The sequence below is a fragment of the Cyprinus carpio genome, chromosome B25, assembly GCF_018340385.1.
Source record: "Cyprinus carpio isolate SPL01 chromosome B25, ASM1834038v1, whole genome shotgun sequence".
NCBI classification, from domain to species: domain Eukaryota; kingdom Metazoa; phylum Chordata; class Actinopteri; order Cypriniformes; family Cyprinidae; genus Cyprinus; species Cyprinus carpio.
The window spans coordinates 4346055-4369273 of record NC_056621.1 but is presented as its reverse complement, the minus strand read 5'-3'; the positions used below and the strand labels follow the sequence as shown (position 1 = coordinate 4369273).

Below are 23219 nucleotides of genomic sequence, written 5' to 3'. Positions count from 1 at the left end.
TTCTGTTCTTTTTACTCGTCGTTAAATTGGTTCTTATAATATGATTTTATTACATTTATGATTTGTTATCTGTTAATCATAATTGATTAAAAAATTACATTTTTTATTTGTGCAATTTTTAAATGACTTGTTTTAAGTGGGGTCAAACATTCCCTGTTTATCAATGACTGTGGTATAAAATGACAAAAAACTGATTATACCACCAAAGGATAAAAAAAAAAAAACTTTTTCTCAGTTGTCTGTCTTATTTTGTTTATCTTTACGGCTTCAAGCCCAGTAAGAACTAAAATATTAACAGTTGTTGATTCACTATTTTGTTTGTTACATTTTGTCATTTTCATTGCTTTGTCCGAGCTTTCTGAAAGTCTCTGTTGTATATTGATACATAATCGTTATTTTTAGTTCATCTGCATAATTTCTCTCAGTTTTTTTTTTTTTTTTTTTAAACATGTGTGTGTACTGATGTCATAATAAAAATGCACGCAAGCATGATGCATAAATTAAATAAATATTTTTCTGGATACTAAATGTGAATTGTTGTGTGACAGCCATAATAAAAATCTGTATCTATCTGTCTGTGGAGTTTTGTGACTTTTATTTTGTATTGTGCTGTCAGTCACTCCTCTTCCGCACTCTGCACTTACGTGGCTGTTCTTGCTCTTCTTCCGGTCGGACAGATTCTGCCTTTACCTGTCACACGATGGTAAATTACGCATGATTTTACAGCAAATTATTATATTTCTTAAACGCCAGAGAGTCCAGAAATGAATAGAAAACTAAATAACTTGTCTAGTATTTTCTTTACTCGCTCGTCTTGTTAAAGTGCAGCTGTTGGTAGCTTTAGCTGTTAGCTACAGTCAGGAGTCTGTGATCTGCTGAAGCTTTTTTTAACTGCAGACACAGATAATGGCCTTATTCGAAGTGTAATATGCATGTTTAGTCATATATATGTATGTGTATAATATTCATGTGAACTTGTAATAGGTATTATGCAGCGGGAAGTGTTCACATCTAGGTTGCACTATTCATTTAGGAAGTGTCAGATTTCACATTTGTGCCCCTGGAGCACAAAACCAGTCATAAGGGTCTTTAGTTTTTTTGAAATTGGGATTTAAACTTACATCATCTGAAGCCTGAATAAATAATCTTTCCATTGATGTATGGTTTGTAAGGATCTGACAATATTTGTCTGAGATACAACTATTTGAAAATCTGGAATCTGAGGGTGCAAAAAAATCTAAATATTGAGAAAATCTCCTTTAAAGTTGTCCAAATGAATTCTTAGCAATGCATATTACTAATCGAAAATTAAGTTTTGATATATTTACGGTAGGACATTTACAAAATATCTTAATGGAACATAATCTTTATTTAATATCCTAATGATTTTTGGCATAAAAGAAAAATCATTAATTTTGACCCTTACAGTGTATTGTTGGTTATTGCTACAAATATACCCCAGAGACTCAATACTGCTTTTGTGCTCCAGGGTCACGTTTGTATTTTATATTTCTATCAGATATTTTGTTCAAGTTTAATCCGCACTAGAAACCTGAAGTCAGTTCAGCTGCTGTGGAGATGATACTTTTATACTCCTGTTCTTTTATGTACCGCTTGTGTGGTTATTCTAGTTTATTCAGTTATTTTTGGCTTTAGCCTGATGTTGAACATCTTCAGGTGTCAGAAGTCATGTCCACTGATGTGTAAATGACTGATTCTCTGTGCAGGAGCTGGAAGCCATGACGAGGTACACCAGTCCGGTGAACCCGGCCGTGTTTCCTCACCTCACTGTAGTGCTGCTGGCCATCGGCATGTTCTTCACCGCCTGGTTCTTTGTGTATCCTTCACTATTCACAGATTTGCATTTCCTAATCAGAAAGGTGCTTGTAAATTTTAGCCTGAAAAGATGTTGGTATATTTGCATCCTTGACTCTCTCTCAGATATGAAGTAACATCCACGAAGTACACGCGAGATCTGTACAAAGAGCTGCTGATTTCTCTGGTGGCGTCGCTCTTCATGGGCTTCGGTGTACTGTTCCTCTTACTGTGGGTCGGCATTTATGTCTGACAGTGAGTGTCTTCACGCTCTTCAGCTGTGTTATAACACTGTATCTTTTATGAGATTAAAAAAAAAGGTCATTACAACATTTTCATCTCACAATTTAGACTTTTTTTCTGGCAATTCTGAGTTTCTCTCGTGCAGTTCGGAATTGAGAGATATGAACTCGCAATTCTGAGAAGAATGGTCAGATAAAAGTGACGCAGTTACCTTTTTAATTTTTTATCCCATGTCAGAAAGTAAAATAAAAAATTGTGAGATGAAAACAGAATTCTAAGGAAAAAACTCTCAAAATTGCAAAAAATAAATAAATCACAATTACGTACTTCCAAAGAAAATTACCATTTTGGTTAATATTTTGAATAAGTTTTTATTTTAATTTTAATTGAAGTGTTCGATTTTTGTTTATTTTAGTAAATAACGTTAAATGTTATCAAAATAAGCAACGTTGCTTAGGAATCAAAAAGGTTTTTTAGTATTTTATTTCAGTTAAAGTTTATTTCAAGCAACAAAAGTATTTTATGGTTTTTAGTTTATTTTAATATAAGAAGAAAAGTCACAATTACCTTTTTATGACAAATGACGTATCGTCAGAATTAGTATAATCCAGGGAATGAAAGGATACAAAAATAAAATTTGGACAATGTTTTCCAACAGTTATAAGCACTTTTACAAAAATGGTTATATCTCTGGAACACTAGGTGGCGCTGTGTTCAGACTTCTCAGGTACCTCCAGGACATGGTGTCCATGATCCCTACTGATTTTTATGGAGATATGTCAAATGGTTTAATGTATATTGCAGTTTATGACAGATTTCATAATGGCAGACACATGGTTTGATATCCACAGATTCGGCATGACCCGAGGATCACGATTTTCTGTTGTATTTGTGTTCATCAGGTTGTGGAGATGACGTGTAGGCTACAGGAAAACATTCCAGGGTGATCAGAACATTTTTTCCGAGACTTCAGAAGCACTGGGATTTTGGATGGAGTTTGCACTGGCATGATGGGAAGGACTGTGGGTTATTATTTGACAAATAAAAACGTTTTTTTGTTAAAAAATCCAAATTGATTCTTGGTTTTATTTGTGTGTTTTGATGTGTCCACTATTAGAGTTGTTTTCATTCTTGAAGATTATTTTCTTTATTTAATTCTCTATATTTAGACATTTTCATGTGTTTAACTTCTTTTGTAAGGCACTCTGTACAAAAGTATCTGCTAAATAAATGTATATTTCATTCACATTAAAATTATTCCACGCATTTAATCCTAAACAATAGAATATTATTAAAATACTATTATTATAATTCAAAGCAATCATAGAAAAATATTATACAATCAGTCCGTCATTATTTTCCCCACAGAACTTTATCAAGCAGAGCTTCACCAGCAGTGCTTCATCTGATTAATTATTAGTAATTCATTTGTTTCTTACAAATAAAGCTTTTCTCTTCACAAGACATTAATTGATGGACTGGAGTGGTGTGGATTATTGTGATGTTTTTATCAGCTGTTTGACTCTCATTCTGACGGCACCCATTCACTGCAGAGCATATATTGGTGAGCAAGTGATATAATGCTACATTTCTCCAAATCTGCTGAAGAAACAAACTCATCTACATCTTGAATGACCTGAGAGTGAGTGCATTTTAACTTTTGGGGTGAACTATTCCTTTAATTGGTGTTTTGTATAGTTTCCTGTTAACGTCAGTATGCTCCTACGGTCATCCTCACACGATGAGAGGAGTGAGTTGGCTGGGTATTTGAAAACATAGCATGCTATTTGTGTCCTGCGGGCTGTTTGTGAAGCGTAAAACCCCAATCCAAGCTTAATCTGACTGATCAGAATAGAACAGTCTGTCAGCGTGGAGACCGTCGCCTGTCTCAGAGATAAAGCGACTACAGACGTGCAATGAAAATAGAAAGAAACAGTTCACCCAAAAAATGGTTAATCAGATCAGATTTGTAGAAATTTGTAGCATTACATCATTTGTTCACCAATGGATGCTCTGCAGTGAATGGGTGCCATCAGAATGAGAGTCCAAACAGCTGATGAAAACATCACAAAAATCCACACCACTCCAGTCCATCAGTTATCATTTTATGAAGCATGCATGTTTGTAAGAAACCAATCATTTCTGAGGCATTTGTACTGTACACCGTTGCTTCTGGACCAAATTTGAGTCCATAATAACACCAACATGTTTAGGACTGTTTTCACGGTGCTAGAATGCACATACTTTCTTGATTTGGATAGGAAGACATTTTCACTTAAGAAAGCGATATTATGGATAGAGGAGTATTTTCACTGGAAGCTACGGTTTAAGTTAAAACACCTTTAAATATAGATTTGTTTCTAACAAACACTCAGCTCTTTGCTTCACAAGCTTGTGTGTATTATGTTTTTATCAGCTGTTTGGACTGTTTCCACAAATTTATTCAAATCTGTTCTGATAAAGATTCAAACATCAAACATTTTCATTTTTGGTTGAACTATTCCTTAAAGAACGCTTACGTTTACAATAAATAGGAGAAATAAAGCATCAAGGACATGGATGAGGCCAATGGAAAATGTTTATTGGTACAACGTAACAGAAAAATACGGATTTCAGCATAACAAGTGCACTGACGCTCTGCTGTTTACTCACTTTGTGTAGTGTTGGGTGAACAGTGAGGCACTTTGTTGATGCTCCCTCGACAATTTACTGAAAATATACCAAACGTGTGTCACTGGGAGGATGTTTATGAAAATATTACAAACAAAATATATATATTTTTTTTTAAATGGGCACAATATACAAAAATTCACACGATTCCTTGAGACTAAATTCCACTCGTGGTTTCAAAGGCAAACCGAAGTAAACGAAATCTCTCGTGGTTCGACTGTACGATCAAACTCTGCTCAAGCAAAGATCCAAAACCATATAAAAATACACTTAACATTACACAACAAGATGTCTACACAACCAGCATATGATAACTGTAGCTTTACACCTGGTGCAGGCAGTAAGATCATTTGTACTATTGTACTAAAATGTGTTTAGAGACTTTCAGACGTCAGGTTTCACGATGCTTTATTTCTCATCGTGCTTCTCAGTCATTAAAAACACAAAATGAGATCTCTCCAGTCGCCAATGTGCTCCATGGAAGTTTGTTTTAAGGTGGCGGGGCTCTGAATGAGTCCATCCGTTTAGTTTCCTGAAATGCTTTGGTTGTGTGTTGCATTGCACAACGTTAACATCCCCACCGTGCACCATTTTGGGTTTGTTTCCAGGTGTTTCGTCTCACTGTCGCGCTCTAGCAAATGCATCACGGAGCCATGGGGAATCTTCGTAAAGTCTGGGGTCTCCCAGATACTCGGTTGTGCGTTTGTAGAAGTAGTAATACAACACAGCAGCTGGGGAGACACAAAACCATCAACAGGCAGTGGTTAACTTCTATGGAAACAGCAAAACTGCGTAATAGTAAAGTGTGATTAACTGTCTGATGGGAAGAAAACTCAGCCTCTGGTTCGATCACACGTCTACAACAGCTTTAGTGTCATGAGAGAGAAAGGTTAGGCCTGTATCTCCAAACATGTAGTAAGGGATTGAGAGGTTCTTGACAAGATTGACAGTGACCCTCGCGTGAAATCCAATTCGGGGTTTGGCTAGCGTCTCACGGCCGGCTTACCCAGTCTCTGGAACACAAAGAGAACCTGCAGACCGTCTGTCCACACGAAACGATTGGACTCCATCCACCTCAGGTTCTGACAGACAATGAACAGAATCAGAAAATTAGAATTCTAGAAATACAAATATGGACGGAATTTTGAATGCAATGTAAAAAAAAAAATTTAATTTCATTTTTATTTTATATATTATACATTAAGAAATGAGTCAAAAGTCAATTTTGGACACTATCTAAATCATTTTTAATTGATATATTAAACAAAACTTATTAAAGAGTGGAAATTAATAGAAAAAACGGATATGAAAGTATTTTAGAAAAACGTACAGAATCAATTTATTTATTTATTTTTTTGTTTATTGTAGCTTTAATATTATAAAAATAATATACAATAATAATTTTCTGTAAAATCTAATTCAGATTTAAGCATGATTAGGAATTGACAAAACTTCACGAATGACAGAAGCTATTAATTTTGTACCATTTTATTTTAGTTAAATTTTTAATTGATATGCAATAATAATACACTAACAATTTTCTACAAAAAATGAAACACGTGAAATGAGCAGAATAAAGGAAACCGGGAGTATTTTGGAGATATATTTAGAGATTTATTTTTTATTATATATTAAACTATAATAATTTTCTGTTAAGAAAAAAAATTCATTAGAATGGGTTTAAAAATAAAATGAAACATTAAATTTAGTTTTATTTTAAATATTATACAATTATAATTTCCACAAAAGTGCAGCAGAATGGATTTAAACATGGCGAGGAATACCATAACATAACTCTACAAATGATTTCTGTGCTCACAGATTCCATGTAGTGTCTAGTAATAATCCATGTGTGTGTGTGTGTGTGTGTGTGTGTGTGTGTACACACCATGACCCAGCAGTGAAAGCTGATGCTGAGAGTCAGGTAGAGTGCAGACAGTATCAGCAGCGCTCGGAATCGCTCCAGTAACAGCGACACCAGCCCCACCTGGAACACGTATGTGTTGAACATCATGAGAAGAATGATGATCACGTTAAACAGGATGCCGATGTCCTGGATTCTGCGGAAACCAGACAGATAACCGATATAATGTTAGAAAACATTCATGCATTTGCTTTGATTCGAAGCATCTTGCATTGCATTCAAGGCTTACATTTGATCAGTTCATCTGGGAATCAAACCCACTGCTAAACCTTTGCACATTTATTCTAGAAAAAAAAAAATACGTCTATATAGTATTTTAAATATATGGTTTATTTTCTGCTTTTAATATTGAGCATATCAGACTGATGCTATAAATAATGTGAAATGCACTCACATGAAGAGCACGAGCTGAATGACCGGCGCGGCCCGCAGCAGTTCACTGAAGGAGTTGACGAACAGGTCAAAGGTCAGCAGCGCCAGCTGGATCAGCAGCACCAGCGAGTAGTTATTGGTCTGGAGCATATCAGCAGCGATCCGGAATCCACTAGAAAACAACCCCACAGCCCTCCGCCATATGAAGCTCTTCAGCAGACGTCTGACGCGGAGATCATCTCGCCGTGATTACACGGAGGAAATCCCATCTCACTTCCTGCTACTCCATGACAAACCAAAGCACAGACAGGATAATTCCCGGAGCTGTTCCGCTGGTGGATTAATCCATGCTGGATACGGTGATGAGTGAACATTCAGATGCTCGGGGCCCGAAGAGCTGAAATCCTCATGGAGCGTGTTGAGATGTTCCTCCTGAATGGATTGTGAAGATAAAATCACATCAGAAAAACACTCTTCTATCTAGTAAGATATCAATGTCTATCTGCTGAATGTGTGTCTAACGTTACTCGCCTGTGGAGCAAGCGGAGCTGGACCTCTGTCACACCGTCCTGTGTGTGGACAGTCCTTCAGCGTGTTATCTAAGGTGCTAGCAGCCGCTCACTGAGGGGATTACGGGTTCATTTCACTGAGTGCGCTCTGGGCATCTCTAATCTCCATCTCTAATTCAAAACTCCACACAGCCTCAACAAAGAGCTTAACCAGCTTCTCTCAACACTCCTGAAGTGTGCAGCGTCGGTCCTCGCGAGTGAATGAGAGCGTGTACAATGACAGAAGGCGCGAGACTAACGTTAGCGGTCGGTTCTCTGGATGAGTGATTATCTCTCGCGATTATCGATCGTGTTGAATGTTTCTGTATCTGATTTTGGCCAAATCGATCATATCAGCAGGCTAAGTTAAGTGGAATTAAATTCTACAACGTATAAAATGCATTCAACACTTCTAAAAGCACAAAGCTACTTCAAACCAAAGTCATAAACATTAGGTTTAGCCAGCTAGGCTAACTGCTAACCAAACGCACACATCTTTAAACGTTTACACACCTTTGAAGCCGTGCAGGTCGAAACGCAGACTCCGCCGCCCTTAATTCCGCATGAATCGTGAAATCATCCCTATGAATAGTGAAATCATTCTGATTTCAAGTGATTGTAACGGACAGTTTCTGACTTGAGCTGATCGCGACTTCGCGAGCCACAGCAGTGCGCGAGCGCTGCCGCGTCTCCCATGGCAACGGCGCGAAGATCCGGTTACCGTAACGACTGACGCATACGCGTAAGTTAGAATATATATTATAAAATTAGAATCTATATTAAGAGTAATAATCATTTAAATAATAATAGTAATGCGTTTTTGATATAAAATAAACAACGTCATGTTAAAGTTATATAACCTAACCGTTTGTTTGTTTTTGTTTATTTTATTGTGTATGTATGTGTATATCATTATCGATGTACCTTTACTGTTATTAATTCTTTGGTATTGTAAAACATTTTTTACAAGGTAAAGAACATTTTTATTTCATAAACCTCTGTCCAACAGCGTTTATGAAATAAAAATGTTCTTTACCTTGTAAAAAATGTTTTACAATACCAACATTGTCTCAGAGGTGGAGCCAAGACAATTTTAAGAGATTTCTTATGAGAATTACGGTATTCTGAGGCTCTTGCTCCTTCACAGGTGACACGATACACACCTGAGCAACATCGCATCACAGGTCTGGTATGTTCTGTTTCTTTACATCATTTATTTATTTGAATTACATTTAATTAAACATATAGGCTATTCAATTTAACTCCAGTTTATGTTCATTCGGTCTGTCTTAACAAATTAGAAAGTGCTGACATATGTTTTAAATTATGCATGAGGTCTGAAGTGATAGACAATGTCTGCTAAAACTCTTCTAGAACAATACCTAGTCAAAATTGTATTATATATGCCCTTCATCTCCATGAGTACCATGGTTTTACCATGTTTGTGGAAACCTGGTGGTATATGTATAAGTATTAAATGTACTATGGTAAAACCTACCAACACCTCTGATCCCACCACATACTTTTATATATAAAGTGCATGTCTATTTTGCATCCAAATCCATTCTGTAGACAATATTGTGAAGTATTAAATGGAAATATATTCTGAGAAGTAGATGAAGTGGGTCATTGTATATCTGAGTGTTTATGGGTTTAGTTTCATCGTAACAAATGAATGATTTAACTTTACCTGACAGGCTTGTTTTTTTGATTTATTGAAAGTGGGTGTAAATAAAATACTTTATGTAGTTATGTATGATGTCCTCTAACACAGAGCAAAAAAAAAAAAAAAAACACGTGTGAACTGTTTGGTTTCTTATCTGAAGTTGACATATGGCTGTCAGACTTTATCTCTCAGGTGATTTTCATGTGTAATTGTAGCAAAGCTTGGGAAGTTTATTTGACCTTGAGTGTTGCAGTTCCACTGTGGCTTTATTGCAGGTGTAAACATGCCATGCCCATATATTTTGGTATTCGCACATAACTCGAATCACAAAATCAACATGAATGTTTTGTGTCAAAACGCTGGGCCTTAAACGTTTCTTTTTTCTTTTGAAATTATGATTTAGGTCGCAGAATGTCATTGCAGATTACATGTTGAATAGACGTTTGGGGAGGAACATGTGGGAAAAACAGAAAGCGTTATAGAAGTCAGTGCACCATCAGAATGATTCTGAAACTTGCTTGATATTTTAAGGTTAACAACTTACAAACATAGCCTACAGTTGCTTTAAGTGTCCAAATATTGTGTGGCTATATGTATATTGTAATGAGGTTCAGCCAAAGAGCTCCTTCAAGTAATCACATTAAGTTTTATTTAACTTTTGGGGCCCTTGTGATTGTGTCCTCTGCAGGGCCGTGGCACCTGTTTTATCTTCTCGGCAATTTTATATGATCTGAGCATATTGCTTTCCAGATATCATTGATTCAAATCAGTCATAATCACTCGGAGCTATTGTTCCAACCACAACCCAAACCATTAATTCATTAGGCAAATATTTCATGTTTCATATGACCTGTGGTTATTTAGTATGGAGGTATTTCCCCAGCATCCTGCCCTCATCCGCATGGCTGACACAAACTCGTGATTATGAGTAAGAGCTCTGAATGCTGTGTAAACCGAGCTAAAGTCTTTATTTGCATTTTACTTTGTTTTTGCACACACACACGCACACTCAGTCCTGTCACATGACTTCATCCTGTTTTGCACTTCATATCCTGGAGCTCTCCAGAAAGCCAAAGACTTTGTAGAGAAATGAAATCGTGGCGTGTATATGTGCACTTTCTTGTTTGGATAGTTACCTGATTTCTACACGAATAGATGTTATTATAATTTGACAGATGACCATTAGTTGCTGGTGGAAGTATTTGCTCATGGCACGAGAGGGAGTGTCTTAAAATCGAAATGCCACGTCCGTCTATCCTTGCGAATTTCCCATGTGCTTTGAAGCTGCCATGTTTCCCACCGGCCTGCTGATTATGTAACAGTTTGTCACATAGCTGTGGACTTTTGCATTTGATCAAATCATATGTTATAGGGGGCTCATATTTTTGAATCGATTAGGGATTGACTGTGACAGATAATTGACTGTGTAACATTTTAATGCACACCTAGCCTTGATGTCATTAAACTACATACAGTATAGTGTTGTTATTTTTAACTACAAATATGAAAAAATTATCAAAAGTGATGATAAAGACATTTATAATGTTACAAAAGGTTTCTGTTTCAGGAAAATGCTATTCTTCTGAGCTTTATCTTTATCAAAGAAACCTGAAAAAAAAAAAAACTACTCAGCTGTTTTCAACATAATAATAAAAAAAAATTTTTTCTTTTTTTTTTTTAGCAGCAAATCAGAATATTAGAATGATTTCTTAAGGATCATGTGACTGGAGTAATGATACTGAAAATTCAGCCTTGAAATCACAGGAATAAATTACATTTTAAAATATATTCAATTAGAAAGCAGTTATTTGAAATAGTAAAAATATTTCACAATTTTAATGCTTTTGCTCTATTTTGGATCAAATAAATGCAGGTTTGGTGAGCAGAAGAGACTTCTTTAAAAAAAAAACATTACTGTTCAAAAACTTTTGACATGTAAATGTAAAAATAAATACTGTAATGTATCCTTAATATATATTACAGTTCAATATAATGATCTTTGTGCAGCTATATATATATAAATATATATATATATATATATATTATATATATATATATATATATATATATATATAAATTGTAAACGCATTATATTGGCATTATATCATCCGTTGGCTCCCTATATATCAGCATGTTTTGCCCTTATCAGTCGAGCTTCTCTGTGCTTTTGCTGACGTGGAGCAGGTCACTCAAGCAGGCTGGACATTTACTGAAGGAGTAGTTTTGTTTTCTTTAGCATCCATGTAAAATCATAAAACCATACATGTGATCACAACTGCTACATAATATTTGCTACGTTGCGATATGGAATTAGTGCGGGGCAATTACAGCCAAGTTATATTGAGCGTCTCGTGTCAGAAAACATGGCGCCTGTTTGAAGGACTGTTTAACATCCTGGTTAACTATTATTTGTGGATATGTAAGAGGCAGGATATTTCAGAGGCCCTCAGCATTTTCCATTAATGAAGCAGACTTTGACCGATTAAATAAAGTCAGTGTTTAACTAAATCACAGTTGAAGTGCAATAATATTAACGGATGTAAAGTTAATACTCTAACCACAAATTTCTAACATCAAGCGATTTTTCCATCCTTACTAAAAATAAATATGCTAGGTTAAGCAACATTTAGAACATGTTCATTGTTTAAAATGCAGGCATTTAGAACAATATTTTTCCAAAAAGAGCACAACACAAAAAAAAAATAAAAAAAAAGACAAAAAAAAAATCTCTCTCTTTGTTACACTCCACACACTTGTCCAAAAAAAAAAACAACAACTATAAAATAAAGATTGTTTTCATATCATTGTTGAACCTGGTTTGACCACATAAGTGACATTCCTTACCAGCTGGTTATTTTTATTCCTATATAACCGCTCTCTTTCTGCAGTTATGTCTGGCTGGTTGAAGGACGGGGTGGTGTTGGAGGGGACAGGCAGTGGTCAGATGTCGCCCCGCTCAAGTCTGCGGAGCCCCTTACCGAGTCGGACGGCGAGGTTACACTCGTCAAACGATGCAACCTCTCCTGACTCAGACAGACAGGACAGAATGAGCAAAGCTAAAGAGCTCTTTGAGCTGTGTGATAAAGAGGGGAAAGGATTCATCACGAAGAGAGACATGCAGGTGAGTCTGGACGGGGTGGTGGCGTAAGTCTATGTTTTATGATTTCTCTTAATACCTGGGATGTGTTTAATGTGTCTTATCATGTTTAAATCCACCAGCGGCTTCAGCAAGAGCTTCCTCTGTCTCCTGAGCAGTTGGAATCAGTGTTTGAGAGTTTAGACAGAGACAGAAATGGTTACCTCACACCCCTTGAGTTCCACACGGGCCTAGGTTAGTGTATATGTGTGTATTAAAATTAGAAAATAAAAGTGTATGAAGTTTGTTATATAAAAATGTTTATATAGATAAAATCATATAGGTGTGAATAAAATAAAAAGCGTGTATAAAGTATAAAAATGTACATGATAAAAAAATAAAATTAATAACCAGTGTTATTTTAGTATTATTTATATGCTATTATAGTATTTAATTCAAGATCATTCATTTACAACTACTTTTATTTTTTAAGTTTATATTTTAATTTGTTTTCATAATTTATTGTGCTTTGGTCATTTTCATTAGTTTTTTATAATTCTATGTAGCTTTGATTTTATAATTTCAGTTGTAGTTTCAGTCATTTTAGTTCAACTTCAACTCATTTCAGTTAGTTACCAAAAAAAATCTTATTTCTAATTGCATTTCTAATCGAACTCTAATTTAAATTTACATTTTTTGTCTAATATTTATATTTTATTTCAGCAATGTTTCAGTTACTGAAAATGATATTAATAGGCTTATAACTGGATACCACTTGCTGCATTAAACATACAACATAGCGATTTCACATGTTGAAATGATTTATTACATATTTCTTACAATTTCACATAGTATTTTTAAAAGTAGTATGCAGTAGGCTATAGTATACTATGTGTAGTATGCATTATGATATATGCCTAAATGAAAATCTCTCTGTCTAAATTAGGAGAGCTTGTTGGTTCTGAGCCGGAGGAGAGAGCGAAGAGTGGAGATGGAGAGATGGTCAGAGAAGAGAGAGTAGAGCCGATGGAGATCCGATTCACACAAATCCTCATGGAGCTGGGAGCTGATAAACTCTTCAGAGAGTGAGTAAATATACACAGCTATGGTCACCACTGTGTAACATGTGAGATAAAGAGAAAGCTGTGCTTGTTTGTTTGAAGTTTAGATCAATATTGGCTTGACAAGCCAGCATACTGTTATTGCCAAACCCTGCTTTTTTCACTAGCACTTTTTTCACTAGCACACAAAGTTTATATGAGCTTTAGTTTTAAAGATGTGTCTGTGTGTTAGTCAGTGGGAGCTGTGTAATCTGTGGTGTGAGCTCCAGAGGGACAAACCTGAGCTGCTGGGTGTTTTGGAAGAGGTTCTTTCCTACACTGTGTCTCACCTTCAGGATGCACTCAAAGAGAGAGACAATTTAGAACAGGCACTGCGCAGGTCAGCCTTCATTGCATTCCTTTACCTGTTGTAAAATAAACATGTCTTGAGATAAATAAAATGTGCTGACTGGTGAGTGTTTAAATGTCCTACAGGAGAGAGGAAGATCATGACAGAGTGGTTCGGTCCATGTATGAAGACATGGAGAGTCAGTTAAAAGAAGAGAGAGAGAAAAGACAAGCTCTGGTAAATATGCACACAAACACACACACACACACACACAATAAATATGAAACAGATTTTAGTTTGACAAACCTTTAAAGGGGGAAATGTTATTATTTTTATTAGAGAACAGTCTTAGTATTAGAGGAAATTATGATATTGTTCATGGTGGTTATTATAATGATGGTGATTATGGTAATGAAAGATGATGGTGATAATATTGTTCATGGTGATTGTGATGATGGTAATCATAGTTCATGGTGATTGTGATAATAATGTGATGTTGATAATGATGACAGTGATTATCATGGTGATTATTGTGATGGTAATTGTGATAATGATATTGATGATGGTGATGATAGTTTTGTTCCTGATGATTATGATAGTGATGGTGATAATGCTATTGCTGTGATGGGATAATATTATTGTTGGTGAAGATCCTGTTGGTAATTACATAGTTCATGGTGATTATGATAGTGATGATGGTGATTATGATGATATAGATTATGGTGATAATATTGTTCATGATTATTTGTAATTATTATAATAATGGTGATTATGATCATGATAATATGATTGTTCCTGGTCATTATGACACCAATGGTGACGATAGTGATTATGATGATGGTAATCATATAGTTCATGGTGATTGATGTGATAGTAATAGTGACAATGATACTGATGATGGTGAGGATAATATTGTTCTTGGTGATTATGATAGTGATGGTGATGATGATTATGATGATGGTAATCATATATTTCATTGTGATTGTGATAATGTGATGTTGATAATGATGACAGTGATCATCATGGTGATTATTGTGATAGTAATGTTGACAGTGATATTGATGGTCGTGATGATAAATATGGTAGTGATGGTGATGGTGATATTGCTGTTATGGGGATAATGTTCATTGTAATTTTGATGGTGATTATGATAATGATGTTAATGGTAATTATGATGATTATATAGATTAGAGTGATAACTTTGTTTGTTATTATGATGGTGATAATGGTGATTATGATTTGATAATGTGACTGTTCCTGATGATTATGATACCAATGGTAATGATGGTGATTATGATGATGATAATCATATAGTTCATGGTGATTGTGATAGTAATGGTGATGATGTTGATAATGATGACAGTGATTATCATTGGGGATTATTGTTATAGTAATGGTGATAATTATATTGATTATGATTTTGTTCCTGATGATTATGATAGTGATGGTGATAATGCTATTGCTGTGATGGGATAATATTATTGTTCCTTGTGATTATGATCTTGAATTATGAATATGCTGTTGGTAATTATATAGTTTGTGGTGATTATGATAGTGATGATGACGATTATGATGATATAGATTATGGTGATAATATTGTTCATGATTATATGTAATTATTATAATAATGGTGATTATGATAATATGATTGTTCCTGATGATTATGATACCAATGGTGACGATAGTGATTATGATGATGGTAATCATTTAGATCATGGTGATTGATGTGATAGTAAAGGTGACAATGATATTGATGATGGTGATGATAATACTATTCCTGGTGATTATTGATGTCAATGATGGTCATGGTGAATATGCTGTTAGTAATAATATTGTTCATGGTGATTATGATAGTGATAATGATACTGATGATGGTGATAATATTGTTCATGATTATATGTAATCATTACAATAAGGGTGATTGTGATAATGGTATTGGTGAGATTATGATGGGATAAAATGATTGTTCTTGGTGATTGATACCAGTGGCGATGATGGTGATTATTATGACGGTGATCATATAGTTCATAGTGATTGTTTTGATAGTAATGTGACAATGATATTAATGATGGTGATGATTATATTATTCCTGGTGATGGTGATAATGATATTGTTGTAATGAATAATATTTTTGTTCCTTGTGATTATCAGTGGTGATCATGGTGAATATGCTGTTAGTAATTATATAATTCACGGTGATTATGATAGTGATTATGATTATATAGATTATTTTGATAACATTGCTCATGGTGATTATGATTGTGACGATAATGATGATGATAATGTGATTTGGGTGATGTGATATTTTGATGATGATGATGATGATGATGATGATGATGGTGTGTTGTTGGTCTGCTTTGTGATGAAGACAGCACAAAGCAAGGAGACAAGAAAGAGCAGCTACTACAGGAACTGAGGATGCGAGAACAAGAACTTGAGTTCACGCTCACCAAACAGAGAGAGGTACAGACTCATCATCCATTAGTCAACACGTCTGATTTATTAAACCAGCTGCAGGCTCTGTCTCACCCCACCTGTGTGTGTGCAGTTAGAGAGCAGGATCAACAGTCTAAGCACTGATCAGACTGACACTCGTGGGGAGAACCGCCGACTGCAGAACATCAACCAGCAGCTGCAGGACCAACTGGACCAGAGCCGAGAAGAGCTCCAGCACGCTCTGAGCCAACTACAACAACTACAGAACACCATCAAACAACAGCAGAAGGGCAAAGAGAGGTGGGCTTTGAGTTTTACTTGTGAAAATGCATTGTTTGCATTACTATTACTACCACACTCCAAAAGGGGGGTTTGCAGGAATGCAATAGATGAAGCATTTTGGATCCTCAAAGAACCTCTCAGTGAACAGTTCTTAAAAGAACCATTTTTTCTTTGTGTAAAAAACATTTTTAAAAAATCCAAAGAACCTTCTTCCACTATAAATAACTTTTGTATGAATGTTAAAGGTTCTACATGGAACCAAAATAACCTTCAGTTTTAGGAACGTAATGATGAAAAGTAAAGAACAAACAAAAATAAGCTGCTATTTCCTGATGAAAGGCTTGTGCATTTTTTACAACTGACTGTTTCTCACTACAGAGACATCCTGAAAGTGTCCCGAAACATGCAGAAGGAACGGGAAAGCCTCATGAGACAGCTGGATCTTCTCCGGTAAGGGCGACCCAACTGAAATGGTTACACATTTAGTATGTGGTATGATGAGTGTTCAACTGTAGGCATGTGTGTATTGCTCTTATCTGAAATATAAAGCTATAAGAACTGACCAATCAAAACCGCTGGAGGTTTAAGATGTTTGATAACTAGATTTGATATCCACATTCCAAGGCTGTTAAAAGACCTGTGAGGAGGAGCTTTATCTTAAAATGTAACTGGAATTCTCTCAATTTCTCTTTTGTAGAGACATGAACAAGCGTCTTCGGGATGATAAAGATGCCCATCAAACACAGAAGATGGTTAGTCAAAAATACCCCTTCATGTCTCCCACTCCTTACCCACCATGCCGCTGTGTTCACGCCTTCTCGCCGTGGGTGCGCTCTGTTTACCCTTATTAACCCTGCCTTTTGCCCATGTAACATAACCCACACTGCATACCTGCAGAATGTGCAGCTAAATGGGAAAAGATACATTCATCTGGATGTATTCCCATGGTTTCTGCGAGCCCATGTTCCCTTGGGAATTAGAAATGTTGTAAATGATGCCGGCCATGCACTCTTCTGGAATATTCACATTTTCCAGGTGCAGCTCTGATTAGTTTATTCTTGGAAGAGCCTTGTTCCATTCGTCAGCCTCCAAGAGGAACAAAAACTAATGACTTGAAGGAAACTCAATGAAGACCTTGTGTGAAACATTTGAAACTGTGAATATGGATTTTAGCCAATGTGCGCCAATGAAATCAGTCACATTAGAAGAAAGATTGTTCCTTGTTCAGTCTGTTACAGAAACAAGTGTGATTCCAAGATAATGGTTATTTCTGTTTAAGAAGAGCCTTAATTGCTTAATTTCCCTCAATATTTTTTTTTTTTTTTACAAAGAAAGCCAGACAGATAAAAAGATAGAAAAATAACATAAATAAAATTTTATTTACCAATTACATTTCAGTGCCTTGAAATATATGGCACTTTACCTCATTAACTCTTGTCTTATTTCATATTTCATATTTTTTGTACTTGTAATTTAGTACAGTTTTGTTTGGTAGTTTCTTTTGAAATGAGCAGTTCTGTCCAATGACAGTTTATGTGTTTGGTCTCTGATTGACTCAAAATGAACAAAATGTAGATTATGTTAAGATTTAAAGTTGAACAAATGGATATGTTGTCAGACAGTAAACAATAAAAATGTTTATTCATCTTGATTCATGTCATCATTTTGGGTGATTTACTTGCACACACATGCACAAGTGCTGACGTTTCAAATCCACTGTCAACCCACGCCACACATTTTATATAAAAAATTATTTTAGATATATAAAAGCATTGCAAACACGATCAAGTGCATCACCTGAACCCATCGGTTTTGCATCAGTTACTGCTCTGGGAGACCAATATGCATATTTAAAAAAAAAAAAAAAACTAGGCATTGCATTTTCTCAATTTTCATTTAAAACAATCTGCAATGAAGCTAAAATTTCTTTCATATCTCATCAACTGTTCCTCAGACAGCTCAAATGAAGAACCCTTTGCAGAGGAAGGAATCCATACTGGGGAACTATTTTCCACCAAAGAAATCAGCAAAAAGGTGGGTATCTAACTAAACCTTTGTACATGCTATATTAATGCACATGACACTCTATTAAAAGACAAATGGACATATAAGATGTGCATTTGGAAACATTGTATAGCTCTTGCCATAATTGCAGTTGCAATTATACACATTAATTACAATTCTGAGTGATTATTTTCCAGATCATCTGTCTTCCCCAATGCTGCAAAATGTTATTTAGCATCTTAAAAAGTATATGAAGATATGAAAACAGATAACTCTGTTTTTATGAATTTTCTTAAATCATGTTTTTTTTTTATTGTATCATGTTTTTATTGTGTTAGCTGTATTTTCGTAGTTATTTAATCAAAACAACCCAACTGTAGTTTGATTAATATTAATTGGAATGCAGGGAAAAAAAACATGATTTTTTAAAAATGTAGTTATCTGTTTTTGCAAATGAACTCTTCATATGTTTCCAATTTTCCATTCCTGCTAATGAAAACAGCTCACACATTTTTTTTCAATGTTATTTTAGTAATTTTATTTATTTTTTAAATGTTATTTTTAATTTTAAAGGTTTAGTAATTTTGTTGTGTTTTTGTCATTTATTGTTATGATTATTATTTTAAAGTGTCTATATGTGTATATTGTTCTTATCAATTTTTATTTCTAGTTTTATTTCAATTTTTATTTGAAGTTTTTTTTGTTTTAGTTATTTTAGTACTTTAAGTACTTAAAGGGTTACTCCACCGCAAGATGAAAATTTGGTCATTATTCACTTACCCCCATGTCGTTCCAAACCTGTAAAAGCCTCGTTCGTCTTCGGAACACAATTTAAGATATTTTGGATGAAAACCAGGAGGCTTGAGACTGTCCCATAGACTGCCAAATAAATAACAGTGTCAAGGTCCAGAAAAGTATGAAAGACATCATCAGAATACTCCATCTGCCATCAGCGATTCAACTGTAACGTTATGAAGTGACGAGAATACTTTTTTAACATGAAGAAAACAAAAATAACGACAATTCCTCTCCTCTGTGTCTCTCCAAATCAGCATAGTGCCATTTTGACAAATCTGAGCTGTACGCAGGACCAATTTTTAGCAGGATTTTCTAAGCTAAGATAAAGGGCAATTCAAAAGTATTTGTATTAAAATAATTGTATCCTTTTTAAAGGCAGTTAATGGAAAACCCAAATGATGAGCCTGAGGATTCAGACAGCTCGCTAACAGATTCAAGTCCGAAAAGACTCTCTATAGCTGAAGAGAGAGAAGACCAAACTACCTGCCAGTCAGAGAAAACCACGGTACTTGTGTTTTTACTGTTTTTACTGTAAAATACGATGTCATAACTGCTTATTACTCTCTGTATGGCTGTCTTGGATGCAAATAACAGTAGATGACACTTTCTGTCACGTCCAAACACAAACAATGTTGAGCTCATTAATCTTAACAGCAAATCAAATATTTACCTGCTTGATGTGGCTTTCCAGGAAAACCTCCAGAGCACATTGCATGACCCGCAGCGTGTGTTCAAGGTGGTGTTTTTGGGGAACTCCGCTGTGGGAAAGAGCTCATTCATCCATCAATACTGCAGCGGCCACTTCCCCAATAACTTGGCCTCAACTGTCGGTGAGAGACGCTAGACATTTTATGCTCTTGCTTAACTTAATTCCTTTCATGTGCTGACATGTCACGTGATGATTGATTGACAGGAATGGATTTTCAGGTCAGGAGCGTGATGCTTGATTCAACACCAGTCGCTCTGCAGCTGTGGGACACCGCTGGGCAGGAGAGGTCAGATGTCCCAAAAACGGTTTCATAGAACCAACAGACCGATTTACATAATCTACAATGCAAGATGAGGTCATTAAAAGCAGCTGTATGTAGTTTTGTGTATTTCCGTGGCTTTAGAGCCCCCTAGAAGTAAAAGAGAGGAATTCATTATTCAGTCATAATGACAGTGGATAGCTGTATCAGAGTCCCTTTCAAGGAAAGTCTGTTCACTCGACAGCCATATTTGCAACGCCTCCAGGCGCTTATACAAGAAGTCCTATCTAAATGAATGTTGTTTCTAATGCTCAGATAGCGTTTAAAAAGCTTATTTTACAGACTAGACCAGCCAATGAGCATAAGCAGTCATAACATGCTTATTTCTCCCATCCATAAGTTCAGGAGTGAACTGTCTTTGTATTTTTAAAAGTGTGGAATGTTGGGAACTTCATGCACTCAATTGTAGCAGCTTTAATTATGTTGCGAAGGGGGAGGGGCTATCAGACTCAGATTACTAATGACAAAATAGCCTTAGAAAATACATTCACTACATGGTTGAGTGCATAAGCACATAGTGTATAAGTATATAATAGTGTATAGTGCGTCACTTTGGACACAGTTTTAGTCTTTGGCCTTACACAAGCTTTTGTTGATGTTGTACAACAAACCAACATTTTCGTGGAATTTCGTACCCGCTCACCAAACTTTACATACTCCCAGTATAGGCCTTTGGAAAAAAACTTCAGTGTACCATTAGAATGATTTTAAATGGATGTTTCAAGGTTAAAAAAGGAACCTACAGCTGCTTTAAATCTCCAAAGATCTCCTGTTTCGCCCCATCAGGTTCCACAGCATCACGCAGCAGTACTTTCGCAGGGCGGACGGAATCATCGCTATGTATGACCTCACGCATGAGGCGTCATTCACGGCTGTCTGCCATTGGTTGGATCAGGTGCAGGTCAGACTAATTTGATTAAATATTAATTTTACCTTCTGCAAGAGGAAATGTCTTCAGTAGTTCAAGGTGAAAGAAAAACAGTAATCTGAACCCTGTAGGAAAATCCAAATCAGTAGTTATTTATGGTTTCTAGCTAGTCTACGCTGAATGTTTATGATAATCCAGATTGGTTTAAATGGTTGATCATTGTTAGCTGATTTAGTTTCAACCTGCTTGAGCATCTTTTTAAACTGGTTATAGCTGTAGACCTCTTTGGACGAGAACTAAACTTTAACATTAGGCTATATAAACCAGCTTGAATGGCCTTTGTGTTATTTTAAATACCTGCCTAAATACCTGTTCCTGTTTTTTCTTAAATATGGTTAATATATGGTCAATATATTTTTTAATTTATATATGAATATGTTTGTTTTTTTAATTTTGCACAGTTTTATAAAATAAAACTTCATATAATAAAAAATATTCTATATATTGTATATCTTTTTGGGTAACATAACAGATCTGTGTGTGTGTGTGTGTGTGTGTGTGCTGTCAAACGATTCATCGTGATTAATCACATCCAAAATAAAAGTTTTATTTACATAATATGTGTGTGTACTGTGTATATTTATTATGTATATAAAAAAGCACACACATACAGTATATGTTTTTAAAATATTAACATGTATTTACATGTGTATATATATATATATATATATATATATATATATATATATATATATATATATATATATATATATAACAACATTTTTCTTAAATATATACATGCATGTGTTGTATTTATATATACATGTTAAATATACACAGTACACACAAATAAAACATTTATTTTGGATGTGATTAATCGTTTGACATTGCTTATATATATATATATATATATATATATATATATATATATATATATATATATATATATATATATATATATAATATATATATATATAAAATTGTGTATATATTATTGCTTATTATTGTTTATAAATTATTGCTTATATTATTGCTTAACATCTTAACAAATCTTGTTTTTACATTTTTTTTTTCTAAGTGAATATTCTATTTTCCTCAGTAGTGAGCATTCAAAAATAGGCCAAAAAAAAATAAAAAAATACTAGGGTAAACCCTCACAGGTGCAGATATAAGCTGCCTGGACTGGTTACATAGAATGGCAACATTTGTATACAAAAGGTGTGCTTACACTGCTTTGCATTCACATCAGTGTGTGGCTCTGAAGGTTTACTGTGAAATTAGTAAGAGAGTGTATTTAGTATGTGCCTTAATCTGTTTATGTTGACTGTGTGTGACCCTGTGGTTGGTTTATGGGATTAGACTGAGTATCATTCTGTGCATGTGTGTGTGTGTGTGTGTGTGTGTGTGTGACTGGCAGGAAAATATGGCTGAGGGGGCGTGTCTGATGTTGCTAGGCAATAAGACAGACCTGGTGACGGCAGACAGGAGGGAGGTGACAAGAGCACAAGGCCGCAGACTGGCGGAGGTGATGAATGACCCAGCTCATCGTTTCCGACTGATATCAGTCTTTTGCATGTGTCAGTGTGTCAGCGTCTGAATAAAGAGTTTTGATGTTGTGTGTCTTGACAGCAGTACCAGGCTGCGTTCTATGAATGCAGTGCTAAGAGTGGACAGCAGGTGGAGGAGGCCATGACCCACCTGACCAGGTGTAAAACTGGATCAAAGATATTTCATATTCAGCGATCACTAGTGAAATGTCTTTTTCCAATGCAGTAAATAATAATATATAATATAATAGAGTAAAATGATATTCCTGAAGTGGCCATTCCAATAGAAAAAATGTAGGATGCCTATTTTATTTTATTGTATTGTATTTTTCCCTGTGTCTCAGGTTACTCGCCTCACAGGAGGACAAGCAGTGCGAGTCTGTGCTCCGTCTGCACGTCTCTGCCAACAGAGGGCGCTGCTGCAGATAACTGGAGCGTCACTTCAGAATTCAGCGACGACTTGGCTCATGAATATTAATTACGTCACTTGACGCACAAAGAATTTAACAAACAACCTATGAGTATTCATAAGCTAAAGGATTAGGAGTGGAAA

At 35.3% G+C, this 23219-nt stretch overlaps 3 protein-coding genes across 4 annotated transcripts; 2 read left to right on the top strand and 1 right to left on the bottom strand.

Annotated features, from left to right (window-relative positions):
* Positions 1 to 572: 572 nt before the first annotated feature.
* tmem258 (transmembrane protein 258) lies at positions 573 to 3130 on the top strand. The gene is made up of 4 exons (XM_019068584.2): positions 573 to 703; positions 1728 to 1837; positions 1942 to 2070; positions 2961 to 3130. Exons 1-3 carry the CDS (start codon positions 701 to 703, stop codon positions 2066 to 2068), a joined length of 240 nt encoding a protein of 79 aa, XP_018924129.1. The 5' UTR covers positions 573 to 700; the 3' UTR covers positions 2069 to 2070; positions 2961 to 3130.
* Positions 3131 to 4618: 1488 nt separating this feature from the next.
* tmem138 (transmembrane protein 138) lies at positions 4619 to 8290 on the bottom strand. The gene is made up of 5 exons (XM_019068583.2): positions 8086 to 8290; positions 7047 to 7456; positions 6617 to 6788; positions 5735 to 5810; positions 4619 to 5459 (listed from the first exon to the last, which is right to left on the bottom strand). Exons 2-5 carry the CDS (start codon positions 7172 to 7174, stop codon positions 5347 to 5349), a joined length of 489 nt encoding a protein of 162 aa, XP_018924128.2. The 5' UTR covers positions 7175 to 7456; positions 8086 to 8290; the 3' UTR covers positions 4619 to 5346.
* A 377-nt stretch (positions 8291 to 8667) lies between these two features.
* Positions 8668 to 23149, top strand: cracr2b (calcium release activated channel regulator 2B). 2 transcript variants are annotated; one of them, XM_042753436.1, is made up of 18 exons: positions 8668 to 8761; positions 12127 to 12359; positions 12458 to 12569; positions 13261 to 13399; positions 13608 to 13754; positions 13850 to 13940; positions 16071 to 16166; positions 16252 to 16439; positions 16800 to 16871; positions 17119 to 17173; positions 18376 to 18455; positions 19599 to 19728; positions 19915 to 20053; positions 20137 to 20218; positions 21038 to 21152; positions 22537 to 22644; positions 22749 to 22825; positions 23011 to 23149. In XM_042753436.1, the coding sequence occupies exons 2-18, from the start codon at positions 12129 to 12131 to the stop codon at positions 23093 to 23095; spliced, it is 1947 nt and encodes a 648-aa protein (XP_042609370.1). In that variant the 5' UTR covers positions 8668 to 8761; positions 12127 to 12128; the 3' UTR covers positions 23096 to 23149. The 2 variants fall into 2 exon arrangements, with proteins under 2 accessions (XP_042609370.1, XP_042609371.1); XM_042753437.1 differs by having other exon boundaries at positions 8687 to 8756.
* The last annotated feature ends 70 nt before the right edge of the window (positions 23150 to 23219 follow it).

Excerpts from the sequence above, each read along its gene's own strand:
- tmem258 (XM_019068584.2), top strand. Across the intron at positions 1,838-1,941 it reads TTCACCGCCTGGTTCTTTGT|ATATGAAGTAACATCCACGA; the intron begins GTATCCTTCACT and ends ACTCTCTCTCAG.
- tmem138 (XM_019068583.2), bottom strand. The coding sequence starts at position 7,174 with ATGCTCCAGACCAATAACTACTCGCTGGTGCTGCTGATCCAGCTGGCG. Across the intron at positions 5,811-6,616 it reads GCTTTCACTGCTGGGTCATG|AACCTGAGGTGGATGGAGTC; the intron begins GTGTGTACACAC and ends ATTGTCTGTCAG. Across the intron at positions 5,460-5,734 it reads CTTTGTGTTCCAGAGACTGG|CTGCTGTGTTGTATTACTAC; the intron begins GTAAGCCGGCCG and ends GTGTCTCCCCAG.
- cracr2b (XM_042753436.1), top strand. The coding sequence starts at position 12,129 with ATGTCTGGCTGGTTGAAGGACGGGGTGGTGTTGGAGGGGACAGGCAGT. Across the intron at positions 13,755-13,849 it reads TTAGAACAGGCACTGCGCAG|GAGAGAGGAAGATCATGACA; the intron begins GTCAGCCTTCAT and ends AATGTCCTACAG. Across the intron at positions 22,826-23,010 it reads GCCATGACCCACCTGACCAG|GTTACTCGCCTCACAGGAGG; the intron begins GTGTAAAACTGG and ends CCTGTGTCTCAG.